Consider the following 20,802-nt stretch of genomic DNA (forward strand, 5'->3'; position numbering starts at 1 on the left):
GGCTGGGCCACCCCGACGTGGAGGATGTAGAGGCGGTTCTTCCCTCGAACCACCCTGGCGAGAAGCTGGCGACGGTAGTCCCAGATGCGGAAGACCCCGTTGTCGATCACCACGCAGGAGCCGATCTCATCGAGCTGCCTAAGGCTGATGATGGAGTTCCACAGCGCCGGGATGTAGTAGACTCTGGTGAGCATCCGGTGCTCTCCAGACTTGGCGGTGAAGATCACGGAGCCCACGCCCTTGATCTCCACGGCGGAGTCCCCGAACCTGATGGAGCCACCTACGTCAACGTCCAGGTCGGAGAAGAACTCCCGCCGCCCGGTCATGTGGTGCGTGGCGCCGGAGTCGAGGTACCAGCCATCGACCCTGTCGTCATCGGAGCCGTTGCCGAGGAGGACTCGGGCACGCGGCTCGTCGAGGTGGAGTAGAGCGGTGGCAGGCGTTGCCGCCGGATGCGGCTCCATGTCCCCGTGGAGTAGGAACAGAGCCGGCTCGTCATCCGGCTGGGCCTCTGCGACGTGGGCTTGGCCCCCCACGCCTCCGCTGCGGGCAGTCCCTGGCCCAGTAACCGGGCCTGCCACAGTTGTGGCAGGCGTCGTCTCGTGCCGCCTTGGGCCTATCAGCGGCGCCGCCCTGAGCATCTCCGCGGGCGCCACCCTCGGCGCGCCCTCGTGCCCCGGCTTGGGCACCTCCGCGCCCCTTTCGCGGCTTGCCGCGCTTGCGGCCACCAGTCGAGGAAGAGGGCTCCCCCCTCTTCCTCCTGTTACCGCGCCGGGCCTCCCACTGCTCCTGAGTAAGGTGGAGCTTCCCACCGATGGAGATGCCTCCCGAGGGAGGCTGTGGCTCGTCGCTGTAGACGACCTTGAGGCGACCTATCGCCTCCTCGATCGTCATGGTGGAGAGGTCCAGCAGAGACTCGATCGAGCGAGCGGTCTGCCTGTACCTCTCGGGGACGCAGCGGAAGAGCTTCTCGACGGCTCTCTCCTCGTCGTAGGTGTCCTCGCCGAACTGCACCACCTTCTGCAGCAGAGTGTTGAGACGGAGGGCGAAGTCATCAACATCCTCACCTGGCTTGAAGGCCAGGTTCTCCCACTCCTTGCGAAGTGCCTGGAGAGTGGTCTTGCGGGCGCGGTCGCTGCCGATACGTGCCGCAGCGATGGAGTCCCAGGCCTCCTTGGCCGTTCGCTTCTTGGAAAACGTGAACTGCATCTCGGGTGGGGCTGCTGCGATGAGAGCATCCAGCGCCCGTCGATCCTCATCGTAGTCGACGTCGCCGTACCGGACTGTCTCAAACATATGCCGCACCTGGAGCTTCACCTCCATGACTGCGGCCCACTCGACGTAGTTGGTCTTGGTGAGGGTGGGCCACCCACCGCCGGGACCGACGTCCCTGACCACCGCCTGGAGGCCGTGGTAGCCGGGGGCGCCGCCGCGCGCACCCCAGCCAGGAGCGTCGCCACCGCCCTGCGCTCCACCGCCAGGGGCGCCGCCTCCGCCTTGCGGGCCGCCGCCAAGGGCGCGGCCCCTGCCGCCGGGTGCGCGGCCCCCTGGACCGTCGCCGGGCGCGCCGCCCTCCAGGCTGCCGCTGGGCGCGTGGGCCCCTGGACCGTCGCCGGGCGCGCCGCCCTCCAGGCCGCCGCCGCCGGGGTGGGCTGCTGCCCACCGCGCGGTCCGCTTCCGCGCTCTCTTCCTCTCCAACTCCTCAAGGTCCCCGTCGGCGGTGGTGTCGCCGGCGATGGAGCCGCTGAGGCTGCCGCGGAAGGTCTCAACCTCGACATCCGCCGCACGCGCTGCATCCTCCGCCGCCTCTGCTTCCACCTTCGCCCTGGCCGCCGCCAGCTCCGCTGCAGCCAGCCTGGCCGCCCTCGCCGCTGCTGCAGCGGCTTGTGCCATCGCTCGCCTGCGCTCCTCTGCCGCGGCGAGCTCGGCATCTCGCTGACGCCGTGCGCTCGAGGCGACCGAGCGCTGAGACAGTGCGTCGGACATGGTGCGCCTCCAAGGGGCTGCTGCGTGGAGAAGACGCAGCCTCAGATGAGCTGCTGCTCGTCTGCTCGGGTGAGAAAGGTGGAAGAGGGGCTGCTGCAGGTGCTGCTGCGCTAGCAGCAGCTGCTGCAGCAGCTGCTACTGATGCTTGGGAGGGAGAAGAACATGATATATCCAGTCTACAGGAAAGTACGGCTCTGATACCAAGTTAGAACGCCCCACCTAGTCAACCCGACCATAAAACCCAGGTGTTATAGTGGGAGGGATGGTGGCTTTTATCCTCAGTCCAACATTCCCCCTACTGCGTGCGAGCCGGGCGATCCGCGGGGCTGTGCCACCTGCCCGGTCTCAGCACTTCGGTCTCAGTGAACGCAGCCAGGGAAATCGCGCAGCGGAAATGCGTGGCCGGGAGGGATCGAACCCAGGACCTCGGCTCTGATACCAGATGTTAGCAGCTCAATTTTCACTCTCATTGGCTGAGAGGATGACACTCAAGTTGGGGAAGTTTTCTGGGTTTTTCTTTGTTCACTCACAATGCCATGCCTTCCAACTGGAGGGGTGGCCACATATATATACAGCAGGCTGTTGGGCAACAAACGAAGCCTATAATGCTACTCTAACACTAGTCTAACTGCTGTCCTAGAGAGGACACTAACTGCTGTCCTACAGTCCAAGATGCTGCAGGGGTACAAGAGATGCCTGCAGTCCAAGATGCTAAGGACTACAAGATGCTGCAGGGGTACAAGAGATGTCTGCAGTCCAAGATGCAAAGGACTACAAGATGCTACAGGGGTACAAGGGACCACAAAGACCAACAGCAAAGACTTATCCATCATGGGCGTGGTGAGCACAGTGGAAGCACTGGAGCTGCACAGTAAACTGGTTTGACTATTTTGGCCCAGTTTTTGACGCTCCAAAATTCAAAATTTCATATGGGAACTTGAATTTTGGCCAAAAGAGAAGTAGAGAAAGAGAAGATCTACAGCTTTGGTTTTGGGCGAAAATTGATTTGGAGCTTAGATTAGGGAGAAAAACGCACTCAAAGTTCGATTAGTGTTGAGTACTAACGACGGTCATTAACCAGCTAATGACATCGCTCAGCCCTAAACATCAATTAAACAAGTAATTAGCGTTACGATTAACACTAGGGTATTACACTTAGCCACTAGTGGCGCTGATCACTGCTGGCTTCCCGCGCCTTCTGCTGCGGGTGACTGCCGATCCTGGCGCTCCGCACCATCTGTTGAGGCCGCGTCGGCCTTGCTGGCATCCTTCGTGCGGCCACGTTGCTGGTACACGCGGCCCCACATGACAGTTGATAACCTCATAATAATTTCACTCGCGGCTGTAAAGTCCTGAAAATCACAAAACTTTTGTCACACATCAAGCATTCATGTTGCTACCTGAAATCTCCTTCCTGAAGTAGCCTATGAATTCATGTTGCTGCTTGCTAGCCATAAACTCATTTTAGGTCATGTACTCATTTGTCCTCATATGTTTATGTTTTTTTCCTCGAATGCATACGAGATCTGCACATCAGTATATTAAGAAGAAGAAAAAGGGGGGGGGGGGTTAAAGAAACCCCAGTACAAAGAAAGTTACAGGATTGAAGGGTCTGTAACACACCCTAAGCTGTCTCTTAGAAAACTAAAGCAGGACCAGACCACCTGACCAGAACAACTAGGAGGAAGGAGCCAGGTGAAGGAGATAGGAACTCCTCAAGCCCCTGCTACAGACCACTGCTGTGCTTCTTTGAAAGCCGTGATGACCCGGGTTAAGTCAGGAGTGCCTCCATCAAACACACAGTAATTATGATGCTTCCAAATTAACCAGGCTTCTAGGATAAGGATGGAGTTAAGTCCCTTTTTTACTTGGCCAGAAAACCTGCTGCTTGCTCCATCCCACCAATCCATATAAAGTAGATCATCCATCTGTGGAGCAACAGCTTGTCGACCAAACAGCTGCAGAATGCTGTACCATGTTTGTTTGTCAGGTGAAAACACAAGAGATCAGTAGGTGATCTAGCGTTTCTCCAACCTGATCACAAAGTGGACACTTTGGTGGGTGAATGAGGCCTTGTCGTGCTAGTTTGTTAGCTGTCCAGCATCTATTGTGACCCACTGTCCACATGAAGAACTTGCATTTCCCTGGGGCCCAGCTTTTCCAAAAATTTTTTTTCCCAAGGATTGAAATGAGTAGCTCCAATAAACAAGGCCTCATAGGCTGATTTGGTGGAGTACAAGCTATAAGCTGAAAACTTCCGAATATGTGTATCTTCCACCTCAGGTTGCAGCACCACATTTGAGAGAAGCTCCCACAGGCACACTCAATGCATCTCTTATATCCGAGATCCATCTTCCAACAGTCACAGCATCATAAACTGATCTTTCTTGCCCTGACTGCTGTAGAACTAAACAAATGTGTCAGGGCCTGTTCTAAGCTCTGACAGATTGTACAAATTTTCCCACTTAAGCTTTATTGTTATAGTCTCTGCCACTTCGGTCAGATGGTTTGTCATTTGATTTGAGTTAGTAAGGTTCAGAGTTTTGTTAATGGTTGATTGAACCAGTAAGCAACCTACTGTCTTCTTTGTCCTCGCTGGAGCTGAAAATCCTCTAGAGTTCAAGCTCTCATGCTGATCTGTGATACATTCTTTCAAATTGCATCTGAACAGAATTAGATTAGCTCCCAAAAATTTATTTTCTTATTAGTTTGTAACTTTGTATTGATCCTTTTGTGCAGCCAAATGGATTTTATCAGGGCAATGAAACAGAAACCAGGCTCACGCTTGCTACATACAGTGACCATATACAGGTTGGATATCAATATTCATTTTTTTTCTAGAAGTTACTATGTTCTGGTTGAATTTCAAACAGTTATTGACCTATCTACTAATTGGAAACAGTTCTGTCGTCTATTATCATCTTATTGCAAGGATTACGTGAATATACTGAATTAATAGAGACCCATGAGAAAACTTGAGATCGAATACTTGAATTCAACGTTTTGCCGCATTTGTGCTGATCTTCACTATCTGTTATATCTTGGACAGTATACAAGTGGGCATTAAAATTGCTTCTATTGTAGAATCAATTCTTAAATATGTGTGACAAAGCTCTGTCAAAGAATAATTTGGAGTACCCTTTTAGGAACCACCGAACCACCTATGGATAGTATTCAGAAAAACAAGTCATTGTCTTGGCCACAAATGCTGTTTCTTGATACAATAGTCTTGTTAAATGTTAGCACGCTATAAACTTGAAAGTTGTAAAGCTGAATAAAGTTAATCAGTTCCTATTTGTATGCAAATGCATACATAGGTAAGCTGTAGTTAAGGTATTTATAGTACCAATTGATGTTAGTTATGAGCATTCCCCTGAAGTGACTTTACCTTCTCATTTTCATGCATTTTTTTTGTTTCGTCTGTTTGCTCCAATTAATTATGTGCCGTCTTTCATACAACTAAGTAATTATCTTTGACTTTTTCCATGTTTTGTCTTCCATCTCCAAAGCCTTGTGTCAGCAGAGGAATTTTGAATTTCTTTTATATGAGGTGTCACCATGAGCCTATTATGAAACTTTCTTATGGGCACAGCAAGTAATTTTATTGCTTTCAGGTTCACCATGTGGGAACCATACTCAGATAAGTATTATCCTTGTTGATTTCATTTTCCTTTTGCAGATTGGATTAGCTGGGAATCTGAAGGACTATGTACTAATATCTCATACCGGAGAAGTTAAGAAAGGATCTGAAGTTCGCACTTTCGATGGGTCGCCTGTTGGCTATACTTCATCCCCTATAGAAACAGTAAATTTTGCAAACTTTCCAAAACAAGCCAAACATTATATGTTAAATTGTCAAAGCTCACATTCTGGAGAAGCTCAATACATTTTCTGATTTGCATAACCTGATTGGATAAGTTATTTTCTGTGTCTCTTATTAAATTCTGCCACTAATTAATTACTGAAATACGCCACTGTTTCTTCCATTTCAGATCAACTATGCTTCTGCTCATGACAATGAAACTCTATTTGACATTATTAGTCTAAAGGTATGGAGTGCATCATGATACCCAGAAACTTAACTGCTCTACATTTTCATCTATTATCAGTCTGCAAATTGATGTTTCTTTTTCTTTCTTCAAAAATAAAAATGACACTTTTTTTGGCTGCTAGCAGTATTTGCTACCTTGTACGTTATGTCTTATATAGATAAAGTGAGCATCTTATTCCTGTGTGAGTATAATTTTGCAAGAACAGTTTTACTCTCTAGTTACAGTGGTGTTTGGTATTTTTGGTTTCCATGTGCAGACTCTGATGAGCCTCTCAATTGACGAGAGATGCAGGATAAATCATTTGTCCACAAGCATCATTGCATTATCCCAGGTGGTTATTGAAGTTTTTATCTATTATTTGTTTTTCATATTATAGGAGTTGATAACCCAAATAATGGGTTTCCACGAAAGTAATGTACATAGTAAAATGAATGTTTTGCATTTCTGATCTAACAGGTTTAGTGCTAGTCAAATCAGCTCAGCCTTAAACTTGGTGCTAGATATGGAGTCACTAAATGGTCATGTTTGCTAATACAGGTTGAAAATTGTTACCTTGCTAATACTCGTTGCAAATTTACTCGGGTTGGGTCTGTACTGGACTCGTGCACTGCATTTATTTCAACCTTAAATAAAATGACACGCAGCTCTTCTGCATGGTTCGAGAAAAAAAAATTGTTTCATTAGGGCACTTAAGCATCAGAATTCTTTTGCTAGGATGTAATATTGTGATATTGGTACTTAAACTATAAATAATATAAGTCTTAGCTAAAATCCAGCAGAAACGCACTATACCACAATCTAACCTGATTTGTTTTTTCAGCCTTCACCACTATGCATATTTTCATGACTGTTGCTTTTCTTAAGATCAAGTGCTATTGTATGTTTTCATGCATTGACCATAACTTAAACATCTGCAATAGGTTTCTCACTTTGATATTGTTTTGTCTACTTCCAGGGAATACCATTTTTCCATGCTGGTGATGAGATACTGCGATCTAAGTCGCTTGATCGTGATTCATATAACTCTGGTGATTGGTTTAACAAGTAACGTGCTGCCCTTTTGACCTTGATGAGAACATCAATTCCCCAAAATTATTCGATTGTACTTTGAAGAATTGTTTGTTGCGACCATAACTTCTCAATAGTTATCCTATGTGAATAAAAGTTGAAAGGAAGTTCCCCAAGCATGTTTGAAAGCAGGGCAGGGTAAATGTTCTGTTTTCTTCCTTGTCTGCAGGCTTGATTTTACCTATGAAACAAACAATTGTGGTGTTGGGCTTCCACCAAGGGAAAAGAATGAAGGGAGTTGGCCTTTGTAAGTTCTGGATCCTTCTTGACACTTCATATTAGTATATGGCATTCCTTTAATTTACCATAGCTGCAGAGGACACATACTCATTGTAGAGAATTGAGAAAACACCACACGCCCTAAGGAGGGGGGTGACCTCTATTATATATTGCCGTATGGCTTGGAGTACAAGTAAACTCAATACAAGGAAATACAACAATATATCTCTAATATCCGCCCGTAGTCGCAGGCGGAGCTAAACGAAGACCAAGACTAGTCCTAAAGTCAGTGTACAACTGGACAGGAAGTCTTTTAGTCATGATATCAGCATACTGATGGGAAGAAGGGACATGCAAGACCCGAACTTCTCCTAAAGCCATCTTCTCGCGAACGAAGTGAATATCAATCTCGATGTGCTTTGTGCGACGATGGTGGACTGGATTAGCCGTCATATATACAGCACAAACATTGTCACAATAGACAATGGTAGCCTTGGCAAGAGGAAGATGGAGCTCTTGAAGCAACCGACGCAGCCAACAGCACTCAGCAACCACATGTGCAACTGCCTTGTATTCAGCCTCAGCACTAGAGCAGGAGACTGTAGTCTAACGTTTGGAAGACCAAGACACCAGATTGTCTCCAAGATAAACACAGTAACCTGAGGTCGAACGCCTAGAATCAGGACAGACAGCCCAATTAGCATCAGAGTATGCTGTAAGAGAGTCAATAGAGCCGACACCTAGGTGAAGTCCAGCAGCGACAGTACCCTTGACATAGCGCAAAATTCGCTTGACAACTGCAAGATGCGGCTCCCTGGGATCATGCATAAACAAGCAGACTTGCTGGACAGCATATGCCAAATCAGGACGAGTCAGAGTGAGATACTGTAGGGCACCAACAATACTCCTGTACTCTGAAGGATCTGCAACTGGAGGACCATCTGTAGCGGAGAGCTTAGACTTGCTATCAACAGGTGTCAAGGTGGAGTGACACTCACTCATGCCGGCACGCTGAAGCAAATCCAAAGCATACAGTTGCTGAGATAAGAATAGCCCATCAGAAGAACGGCTGACAGAAATCCCCAGAAAGTGATGTAGATCTCCCAGATCTGTCATGGCAAACTCAGTGTGAAGGCGACCAATGATGGAGTGAAGCAAGTCTGTCGATGAAACAGTGAGGACAATGTCATCAACATACAAAAGCAGGTAAGCAGTGCTAGCGCCATCCTTGTAGACAAACAAGGAGGTGTCGGAGACTGAAGAAACAAATCCCAACTGACGAATATAAGTAGCAAACCGTTGGTACCAAGCACGAGGAGCCTGCTTCAATCCATAAAGAGATTTCTGAAGAAGACATACATGATCTGGTTGAGAAGGATCAACAAACCCAGGAGGCTGCTGGCAATAAACAGTCTCATCAAGATGTCCATGTAAGAAAGCGTTCTTCACATCAAGCTGACGGACGGGCCAATGGCGAGACACAGCAATACTAAGAATAGTGCGGATGGTTGCAGGCTTCACCACCTGATTGAAAGTCTCATCATAATCAATGCCATGCTGCTGAGAAAAATCACGGACAACCCATCGAGCCTTATACCGCGCAAGAGAGCCATCAGAGTGATATTTGTGCTTGAGAATCCACTTGCCGGTGACCACATTAGCCCCAGACGGCCTAGGGACGAGACGCCAAGTACCATTATCAACCAGAGCCTTGAACTCTTCTGCCATGGCTGCTCGCCAATTAGGATCCGCAAGAGCACTGCGATAATTGGCCGGAACGGGAGAAGCAACAACATGATCAGCAGACAAATTCTTGTAACTAACAAGCTGAATAGTACCAGACTGGAGCCGAGTAATGCGGCGTAGAATCGGCGGCGGAGAGGAACCACTCATCGGATGGCGAGGTGCAGCAGGAGGTGACAACTCCCCAACATGAACACCTGAACGTCGCAGCTGAAGGGGGGCATGATAATGACCTCGGTGCAGTGGTAGAGGAGGATCAGGATATCGGCGACCAGATTGCTGCGATGCAGGCGCAGGAGCTGGTGCAGGAGCTGGTCGTCGAGTGTAAACCTGACCAAAACGCCTAGGAGGTGCAGCAGCGACGGGTGCATCTGCTGCATGGCAGGCGCCGCCGCCGCCGCTGCAGGCGATGGCGCAGGGGCGGCTGCTGCTGCTGCAGGCGCTGGCGTAGGGGCTGCTGCTGCTGCTGCAGGCGTTGGCGTAGGTGCTGGATAATCCGAAGGACCTGACGGAGGCACGAGACCACACCCGCCCGGTCTTGAAGAAGCCGAAGGTTCTGGTGGGGTACAGGACCACGCCCACCAGATAGGGGTAGCGGGTGCTCAACGTCTGAGGTAGACGGAGCATCCGCAGAAGGGCCACCAGCTGCATGATTAGTAAACAATGGTGCAATATCCAAGTCGCTACCAAGTAAAAAATCAAAGGAGCTGGTGGAGGGAGGATGAGTCTCACAAGCGAAGGGGAAAACGGACTCATCAAACACAACGTGTCGAGATATGATGATTCGACGCGTGGAGAGGTCGAAACAGCAATACCCCTTATGATTAGGGGGATATCCCAAAAAGACACAGGCTGTCGAATGCGGTGCTAGCTTATGCGGAGAGGTGGCCTGTAAATTAGGATAACACAAGCAGTTAAAGACGCGCAAGTGATCATAAGTGGGATAGGAGTTGTAGAGGCGAAAGTAGGGAATCGCGTTTCGAATGGCGGAGGAAGGTCGTCGATTAAGCTAGTATGTGGCCACAGCAAGTGCCTCAGCCCAATATTTGGGAGGCATAGAAGCATGGATCAGTAAAGTTCGCACTGAATTGTTAAGTGTTCGAAGGATACGTTCGGCCTTGCCATTCTGTGGAGAGGTATATGGGCATGAAAGGTGGAAAACGATGCTGTTGGCGCGTAGGGAGGCGTGCATGGCGTGGTTGACAAACTCAGTCCTGTTATCAGCTTGAAAGCACTTAACAGGAAGGCCGAACTGTGTGCGGGCATAAGCAATAAAATCTACGATATGCTGATGTACAATTGTACATCGGATTTGTGCTTAAGCAGGAACGGCCAACAATAGTGCGAAAAATCATCCAGCAAGACTAAGTAATAAGAGCAGCCAGAAATACTAGCAACCGGTGAGGTCCAGACATCACAATGAACTATTTCAAAAGGTGAAGTAGTATGTGAAGTAGAAGCAGTGAAAGGAAGGCGCGCGTGCTTCCCAAGTTGACAAGCATGACAGAGCGAGCGATCTACCTTATTACATGAAACTAAATTGTTCTGTTTTAAAGTAGCTAAAATTGCTGGACCAGGATGACCAAGACGGCGATGCCACAAGGATGAAGAGGCTGCAAGGAGGGCTTGTGCTGCTGCGGGGGCGATTGATGGGATGGTGTAGAGGTCGCCGGTACTATCGCAGCGAAGGATCACTCATCGCGTCCTGATGTCCTTCACAGAAAAACCAGAGGCGTCAAACTCAATAGAACAACGATTATCGCGAGTGAATTGGCGAACTGAAAGTAGGTTGCGAATGATGGATGGAATGATAAGAACGTTGTTCAAAACGAATCTAGACGAGTCTGTGGCTAGAACGGAAGAACCTCGGGGCGTGACAGGAATATGTGCACCATTGCCTACGGTAATCAAAGAATGAGCAACTGGGAGGCGAGAGAGAAGGATACCTTTAGAAGAGTGCATGTGTGTGTGGAGGCGCCAGTATCCATTACCCATGCATTGCCTTCGAGTGCCATCTGCTGAAGGGCGGCGATCAGACCAGTCTGGTCCCATGTGGGAGACTGAGCTGGTGCCTGAGCCGAACTGAGCGCCGCGTGAGCCTGAGGGGCGCCTAGAACGCCCTGACCACCACGCCAGAATTGGCCTCCTGCGCCACCCTGCGCGCCCTGCAAAGCAGCCCACGGGTTGATGCAAATCCATGGGCCGCTAGGGTTAGGTGCGCGAGGTGGCTGCTGCTGCTGCTGGCCGCCGTTGGACCTCCTGTTCCTCCATCGGCGTTGCTGCTGCTGCTACTGCGGTGGACGCTGCTGCTGTTGCTGCTGGGGTGGGCGCGGCTACTGCTGCTGCAGAGGAGAGGGCGAGGATGTCACCGACAGGCAGGAAGGGCCGCACCCAGACGAGGAGGCGACTAGGGCAGAGGAGGCGGCCACCTTTGCCTGATTCGCCAAGCGCAGCTCCTGGAGGGCGAGGCGGTCGACGGCCTTGGAGAAGGTCATGCCAGCCTCGCTTGCAATGATCTCTCAAGTGGTGTTGTAGCGCGGGTCAGCGTTGGTGATGAAGTTCAGCACCATCTCGGATTCGGCGACAGGTTTGTCGACGTCTCGAAGCGCCTCGGCAGCCTTCTTCATAGCTTGGGCATAGTCGTGGGTGGACATGTCCCCTTGAGTTAGCGTATGGAACGCATGACTCAAGTAGATGGCACGAGGAGCTTTGTTCGCCTGGAAGTGGTTGGCGATGGCGACCCAAAGCTGCTCCGTCGTCTGGTTGGCGGCCATGGTGAAGTCGAGGACGTCCTCGGAGACGGAGCCGTACAGCCAGCTGCAGACAGCGCAGTCGGCCTCGTTCCATGCATCAGTGCGCGGATCAGGAGGAGGGGTGCCATTGATGTGACGGAGGAGGCCGAACTTGCCGCACATGGCCTCGAAGAAGTTGCTCCGCTTGGTGTAGTTGGAGGAGCGGAGTTCCAACTTGATGGGGACGTGCGCCTGGACGGAGACAGCGGTGTAGGCGGCCATTGCAGTCGGTAGGGGCGTAGAGTCGTCGAAGAAGAGAGCAGCGATGTCGTCGAGGAAGGAATCGCCGTCGTCGATGGTGTCACCGGCATTGGTAGAGGTGTTGGTGACACAGGACATCAACAGATTGATCTGTTGAGGGGAAGGAGGTGCGCCCTAGGAGGGGAGGGCGCAACAGGGAGGGGGCTGCACGCGAGAGGCCGCGGCCGGTGGTGTGGGTGGCGCCCCAGGGTGGGGCGTAGGGAAGGGGGAGGTGCCCTAGGGTTAGGGCGCAGGGAGGGGTGGCGCCGATGGGGGATCCCCTGGACGGCGGCTATGGCAGCGGAGGAGAGGGAGGCGCACGGCAGGGCAGGAGGAGGGCCCGGACTCGTGATACCATGTAGAGAATTGAGAAAACACCACACGCTCTAAGGAGGGGGGGTGACCTCTATTATATATTGCCGTATGACTTGGAGTACAAGTAAACTCAATACAAGGAAATACAACAATATATCTCTAATACTCATCCTGTTGTACATTTTTTTTAGGCAACATCCTGTTGTACATTATATTGTTTCTTTTGAACTAAAGAGTTCAGTGATCATTTTATTGTACAACTGGGAATTTTTCAGGATGAAACAAAGATTGGAGAACCCGTCATTCAAACCTACAAAAGATCACATTCTTGCTGCCTTAGACAATTTTGTTGACATACTGAAGATTAGATACTCATCGCCGCTATTTCGTCTAACCACAGCAAGTGACATTGAGGTACACGAATTCTTTGCTTCAACAAGTTACTTTTAACTTTCACCAGACTTCTGTAGTGATATCGCTTAGATGGGCACTTTTTTTGTTTGTTGCAAGGAAAGCATAAACTGCTCTTCTGGACATTTTGATATATGCATTAAGTAAAATTTATGAATTTCATGCACTCTGGAGCTATGTACTTGTCAATGGGACACAAATGTATGTTAACTACACCTTGCAGCGGGACATGAATAATTGCCTGAAAAATAGATGAAGAATAATCCTGGTGTGATATAGATATTTGTGGATCCACATATAAGTACAATAAAAACAAACAAACTACTACTTTGTATGTTTAAGGATCTTTTTTGAGCTGACTTGTTTAGGGATATTTGATCTCCTGTGCTTTCTTCAGATCTGACTGTATTCCTATCTTGTTTCAGCAACGTGTTCACTTTCACAACACAGGCCCATCCTTGGTTCCAGGAGTTATTATCATGAGCATTGAAGATGCACGGAATGATACGTATGAGATGGCCCAGTTAGATAAAAAGTAAGCAGCATTGATGTCGTTATATTTCAGTCTCTGGAAACATACAGTTGTTTATCAGCTGAGAGATCGAAAAGCAGTTAAAGTATTTTTTTGGTCTCTGCACTGACATATATATATATGTTATGGGATCTTTCAATGTTCTGTTCAGTAGCTAACAGCGTGTCCATTTCTGCAGCTTCACTTGTGTCGTTACAGTCTTCAATGCATGTCCACACGAAGTATCAATGGAAATCCCTGATCTCATGTCAATGGAGCTTCAGTTGCATCCTGTGCAGGTAACTAACTGTTTTTCAGTTTTTGCTGCATCAATTATCCTCTCCTCAGCCAAATACATTAATCACAAGCATTGTTCTGCAAGTGTTGTACTTGAAACCCAGTCCTGAAACCTAGTAATGCTTTTGGGAAGTGATTTTCTGTAGCATGTTGAATACAAAACAGTAAGTATGGTCTTTCCAGTGCCTGCATGCCTGGATTACACTTTGCATATCCGTTATTAGTCATTCCTGTAAAAAACTGAACACTGGTATATCTGCAAACTGCATAGAATAATCACTGATTGTGGGGAGATTATAGTTAAGAACTTCGCTGTAGACATCAATGAGTCACGGATCCAAACTGCTACTACCACGAGGTTGTGTGAATATCTGACGGCTAATGCAAATTGATTCAGGTGAACTCATCAGATGCTTTAGTCCGGCAATCTGCATTCGACTCCACCACAGGTCGATTCACTGTGCCCACAAGAACAACAGCAGTGTTTGTTGAACCGAGGTGCTGATGCCTTTTGCAAACAAATGCATTTCGGCATCGAAGAAAGTGAGTGTAAGAATAGGAGTCCTTAAATATGTATACATAAAGAGATGGATCGAAGCTAAGGGCCTGTCTTGGCTAGTTTATATTAAAATAAGGTGCCAGTTTATATAAAAATAAGATGCCCAAGTCGCCAATGCTTGGCTGCCATGTGTATGTTGCTGATCATCAAAACAAGAATGTATTGTATGGTTTGCAAAATAAATGAAGGGCCTTGGTTTCTTATCTTTTCGCAATGTTGTGCGGATGTGATCTGTTTGATTTTGATCAGAACGATCTATTATCTTCTACATTCAGCCATCGTTCAGCCAGACAAACATTCTTCTAGGCACCATAGCCTGGCAATTTCATGTCGGTCAGAAATTTCCAGTGATTTCAAGCCACGAAAATATTCGATGGTGATAAATAGATGATGTTCAAGTGTAGCACCATCCAAAATATCTCAATACGAAGTACAAGATATCGTTGGACCACCTCCTTTTCATGAAGAGTATGTATTGAATAAATTATCAGTATGTGTTTTGTGTGTTGCCTTCTGTGGCTCCTACTGACTTCATTCATTCTCAAAGCACCACCATATGTAGGAAGTTTTGAAAGAAATATCTAGTCTGGTTCTAAACACTGCTAGCTCTTCAATTATTACCAACATATCAAGGAATATAATCTCCAAATTAAACCTCATCTTCCTGTGACCAATTTTTTTTTCACTCTGGTCATCACTTTGATAATTAACTCCCAGGGCAGAAGGTGACGTCATAGCTGGAGGCGCCGGAGCACGTGAAGGTGCTGCTGGCGTCGTCGTAGGCGTAGCTGTACGCCGCCGGGCAGGCGCTCTTGAAGACCTGAGAGTAGCTGGTGGGCCCGCACGCCGCCGGCGTGCCGTACTGCCCCGTGCAGCAGTAGCGCGCGCTGCCGTAGGCGTTGCAGGCGCTCTTGCACGCCACGACAACGCCGCCGCCGGACGCGGCCACGACGCGGAGGTCCGCGGGGCACATGGCGTTCACGTCCCCCGCGCACGCCGCCGGCCGGCAGTCCCCGCCGCCGCCGCCCGAGGGCGCCACGCGCACCGGCACGTTGAACCCGTCGACGAGGCTCACGTCGTAGAAGTCCTGCCCGCCGCTGCCGGGCGCGGCGAGGGTGACCTCCACGAGCGAGACGGGGGGCGCCGGCCCGCGGCCCTCGCAGGCGACGTCGCCCGTGCCACAGTCCGCCGTGGCGCAGGAGAAGCGGCCCGTGGCGGAGTCGACTGCGCAGCCCGTGCGCGCCCAGAACGTGCCTGACCAGCTCCCGGACGACGGCGCGTCGAGGTGGGACGTGGCGGACGGCGCCAGGTAGAAGCCGGAGCGCGCGAGCGGCGGCGAGCTCGCGCCGTGGAGCGCGCCCACCCACACCGGGTGCTGGCAGGCGTTGGTGAAGCGGAACGACGTCGCGCCGTCAGCGCCCAGCGCTGCATAAATTATTCAAAGACGCGTTTTAATTGCGAAATAATGTGTATTTGCGTTCATGATGGAAGAATTGATGGAAGAATTCTCGAAAAAACGAAACAAAGAAAACATTCGAGAATTAAGCGTACTAAACAAAGCTCAAAAGATTAGAACTAACAAAACTGAATGTTAATCCAGTTTCACTCACAGATCGGAACTAATTATGGAATCTTATATGTTCTCTGTAACCATTGTTACAACTAGGAGGAAAACATGGAATCCAAGAACACCTTATTTTTAACACAATAACACTATGATGATGCAAAAGCTTATGTGGAAAGGTGAATTCCAGACCTGTGAAGAGAAGCAGCAGAAGAACCAGGAGAATGGCAGGAGAAACAACCATCCTGTTCCTAGCAGCATTGCCGGCGGCGGGGAGTTGGAAAAGAAGGTGAGCTACCGCCATGGTAGATAGCACGCACGCACAAGGAACCTAAATGGATGAATGGATCTCGCAAAGAACAATCACAAGTGCGCAAGCAACATATATATATATATATATATATATATATATATATATATATATATATATATATATATATATATATATATATATAGCAAGTAGAATCAACAAGAATCCTGCCCTCTGGTACGGTACGGTTGTTGCAGCTTAGATATAGATCGGCGGCCGGATAGAAGAATGCGTGGAGGGGAGAAAAAGGTATGCATGCAACAGATCGAGAAAAAGTTTCCACCTTTTCGGCGAATTTATGTTGGGCCCTCACGCTTGGCATGGGCTATCTAGCAAGCTGGCTGATTGCTAGCAAGCTGTTGCAACCGAAAAAAGAAGGGCCAAAGGCGATGCAGATTTAATTGGCATCACGTACGTGTACGCGCGGACCTGTCATCAGTTACACCGATTAAATTAATGGCGGATCTGGACATCCATCTAGCTCTCTTTTCGATTTGGTGAAGGTTTGGTACACTCCTGTGGATTGGAGAAACCGTACTACTGTAGATGGCTGAATCTTTGTCTCTGCTGGCCAGGGGTCAAATAGCAGGTGAACTGATAAAGAGGATCGGCAGGACCCGGGCCAACCTATTCATGCAATCCCCAGAAAAGGTCGGCAAAAGTTGAAGCTCTGTAATAAGAGACTCCGATCATAAAACAATCTGGATTTGGGGTGTTTGGATGCGCTAAAGTTTAGCTCTAGATGTGCTAACGGGCTAAACATGAGCTAATGAGACCTAATCAAAGGCTAAGGAGTAGATTGTAATGACTAATTATCCATTATCTATGTAATTAGATCAACAATTAGCCCACATTTAATCCTACTATTTGGCACTACTAGGGAAGTGCGGCACATATTTAATTTTTCTTCCATCAAGCAATGATGTTATTTATTTTCTTTCAAAAAATAATACACATCTTTCTTTTCGTTTCCATAAAATAATGATGTCAATTAATATCCTTCCAAAACCACTAAGCAATGACGTTATTTATTTTTCTTCTAAAAAATAATACACGTGTTTATTTTCCTTCCACAAACAATGATGTCAATTATTATTCTTCCAAAAGAAAAAATGATGTGAATTATGGATCATTGTATGTGCAAAGAAAAGTATGTGTGTGCTAAAGGAAAGTAATACGTGGGTACAAGAGGTGGGTATACGAAATTGCTGGTATAAAAAGTAATAGGATTTTGGTGGAAAATATTGACGAAACCAATCTCCCTCTCTCTTTCGTCAAACCTTTTGGCCTGACAAGTGGGGCCTTCATGAGGGGTACGGTGGTCCTAATCTTGGTAAGAATATGTACAAAGGAAAGTACGTATATACTATAGGAAAGTAATATGTTAATACACGTCTTTATTTTCCTTCCATAAACAATCATGTCAATTATTATCCTTCCAAAAGAAAAAATGACGTGAATTATGGGTCAATGTATGTGCAAAATAAATTATGTGTGTGCTAAAGGAAAGTAATATGTGGGTACAAAATGTGGGTATAGGAAATTGCTGGTGTAAAAAGTAATAGGATTTTGGTGGAAAACATTGATGAAACCAATCTCCCCCTCCCTTTCGTCAAACCTTTTGGCCTAACAAGCGGGGCCTTCGTGAGGGGTACGGTGGGCCTAATCTTGGTAAGAAAGGTTTTTAATTGTTTCAATTTTTTATAGATATAAGAAGATGAGTCATCAACCATGACAGTTTGTTGCTCCAAAATCTTCATTTTTCACAAAAGATAGTACGGGAAAAGATCCTTGATGTTTCTTTCTACTGGATACATAAAAGCTGCACTTGCGAATTCAAGGACTACAGTAATCTTATGGACATCACGGTACTATAAGAATAATTTGTAGGAATGTCTCATTTTTTCCAGAGATAGGTCAAAAGGTAACCCGCTCCTACAAAGGAAGAAGAGCTACTATAGCAGTTGACCCTCCCCCTGAAAATGTATTTCTAGGGGTGAGTGATGGCATCATCTGCCTCAATAAATAGTCACCATTTTTAGAGGCAGGTAACACCATCGTCTGCCCTAAAAATCAAATTTTAGGGGCGGATGATGTATTTGTAGGGGCAAGCGATGACATCACCTCCCCTAAAATGCATTATTAGGGGCGGGTGGTGGCATGACTCGCTCCTACAAAGGATCTCATAGAATTCATAATTTTTTTCATATGATTTCGGATGAAGACAAACTTTATACCAAAATTGTAGACCTTGTCAAGATCTAAAATTTTGTAGTTGATAATTTTTTATTTAAGGTCATTAAGAGTCCAAAAAAGTATTATAAGTTCTCTAGTTTCAAAGTCTACAAGTTTTGATTTGTTTTCAAACAACCTCGGATGCAAAGTAGTTCTATATCAAAGTTGTACCGGTAAGATCTAAATTTATAGTTTATACATTATTCATTTAAGACATTTACTAGTTGTGCCCTATATATAGCTATGACTATATAGTATCTCATACAAATGAAGTAATCTTTTCAAGTTTTCACAATCTTAACCTTTATATACACTAAAATACATCTGAAATATTTTTCCGTATCTATAGTTCACAATAACCATAATGTAGAAGTTTCATTTTTTTATTTTTTCTTCTAGATTTAAAGATTTAAATGAATTTTGGTGATAAAATAAAAAAATATTTTTAGGGGCGGGTGATGGCATCACCTGCCCTTGAAAATGGATTTGTAGGGGCGAATCATGGCCCCCCTACAATCGATTTTAGAGTTAATATAAAAAATAGCATATCCTATAGAGTTACAAGCGACTGTGGAGTATGGTCGAAAGAAAGGTACGCGCGAGGCTTGAGGTAAACGGTTTGAACCCCAGTTTACACATGTGTACATATTTGGTCAAAAAAAATTGTACCTCGGTAGAAGGGAAATTTGAAGTAGCGGGTCATGGCATCACCCGCCCCTTTGTAGGGGCTGTGAGCCCCTCACCCGTCCGAGTGACGCTACGACCCTCCCCCTACAAATGCATTTATAGAAACGGGCCATATAAATCAATTTTTAGCTGTGAGAAGTATGTCCGGGGACCACATTCGTTCCAAAAATATATTTTTATCCCCCTCTAAAAATCTTTTTTGCAGTAGTGTCACAGTTTCATTGCTAGTTACTATTTAATTTATCTTACCAAAAGGTGCTTGGCTAACGTAAAGTTTCACTTTCAATGCATCACAATGTAGAATCCGGATTATTGATAACTCCAGTTATGAATTCAACTTTTTTGCACTATTCTAAAAGAATCTAGAGCTGAAAATATGTACACTCTTATGCTGGAAGAAATCCGAGCAACGGGAGCAACTCTCCACTTTAGGCCTATCGCTGTTTCACACGTGTTAGTTTTTTCTTATTTTTATGTTTTTTACCGCTGGACCGATAATAACTCCGCTCGCCTACTTCGTCAGTCACTTCTGTGTTGCTGGGCTTTGCCTGCCGTGCGCGTCCTCCGTGTCTACTTAACATTTCGCTTTCCAGCCTTTGGCCTCTTATGCTGGAAGAAATCCGAGCAACGGGAGCAACTCTCCACTTTAGGCCTATCGCTGCTTCACACGTGTTAGTTTTTTCTTATTTTTATTTTTTTTACCGCTGGACCGATAATAACTCCGCTCACCCACTTCGTCAGTCACTTCTGTGTTGCTGGGCTTTGCCTGCCGTGCGCGTCCTCCGTGTCTACTTAACATTTCGCTTTCCAGCCTTTGGCCTCTTATGCTGGAAGAAATCCGAGCAACGGGAGCAACTCTCCACTTTAGGCCTATTGCTGCTTCACACGTGTTAATTTTTTCTTATTTTTATTTTTTTTACCGCTGGACCGATAATAACTCCGCTCGCCCACTTCGTCAGTCGCTTCTGTGTTGCTGGGCTTTGCCTGCCATGCGCGTCCTCCGTGTCTACTTAACATTTCGCTTTCCAGCCTTTGGCCTCTTATGCTGGAAGAAATCCAAGCAATGGGGTCAACTCTCCACTTTAGGCCTATCGCTGCTTCACACGTGTTAGTTTTTTCTTATTTTTATTTTTTTTACCGCTGGACCGATAATAACTCCGCTCGCCCACTTCGTCGGTCGCTTCTGTGTTGCTGGGCTTCGCCTGCCGTGCGCGTCGTCCGTGTCTACTTAACATTTCGCTTTCCAGCCTTTGGCCCAAGAAGGCAAGAAAACAATTTCTTTTTTTTAAGCGGCCGACAGAATCACACTGGCAACCTGTTGCATGGGTGTTTTACTGTTTGTTGCCCCAGTTGCCCTCCTCGACTCTCGCGGTCGTTCACTCCTGCAGTAGTAGTCACTGGCCATCTTTCTTTAGCTCCTGCATCGCTCGTCAGGTTCCTAGGTAAGCTACGGTCTTTCTCTCACCATGCTCGAGGGCTCCATGCACTTCTTTTTTTTTTTTGAGTTTAGTAGTTTACATGTCCCTTTCTACAACCTACTTGACTTCTAGCTTACATGGTTTTGTTTGCTTTGTGCCTCTTGATTTTAGATCAAGGACAATTTGAGTCTTACCTAGAAATGACAAATTTCAAGATTGGTCTGTATAACAAGATATATGGAAGCTGTGTTCTATATAGCCTACTCTTGATCTGCAAATTCTGGACGCGGAAATAAGTTGTCCATATATGATATGATTCTTAAGATTTGTGATGGTTGGTTAATTGGCGAGCAGGACATGCTCATAGCTAAATCAAAAATATAATTTACTACGAG

The 20,802-nt window shown here is 47.2% G+C and overlaps 1 protein-coding gene and 1 pseudogene across 1 annotated transcript; one reads left to right on the plus strand and one right to left on the minus strand.

Moving 5' to 3' along the window:
* Positions 1-14,402, plus strand: part of LOC120639742 — a 30,611-nt pseudogene extending 16,209 nt beyond the window's left edge.
* Positions 14,403-14,541: 139 nt separating this feature from the next.
* On the minus strand, positions 14,542-16,154 carry LOC120639741 (thaumatin-like protein 1b). Its single transcript, XM_039915626.1, has 2 exons — positions 15,950-16,154; positions 14,542-15,618 (listed from the first exon to the last, which is right to left on the minus strand). Exons 1-2 carry the CDS (start codon positions 16,059-16,061, stop codon positions 14,900-14,902), a joined length of 831 nt encoding a protein of 276 aa, XP_039771560.1. The 5' UTR covers positions 16,062-16,154; the 3' UTR covers positions 14,542-14,899.
* Positions 16,155-20,802: the final 4,648 nt, after the last annotated feature.

Source organism: Panicum virgatum, chromosome 7K, assembly GCF_016808335.1.
Source record: "Panicum virgatum strain AP13 chromosome 7K, P.virgatum_v5, whole genome shotgun sequence".
NCBI lineage: Eukaryota > Viridiplantae > Streptophyta > Magnoliopsida > Poales > Poaceae > Panicum > Panicum virgatum.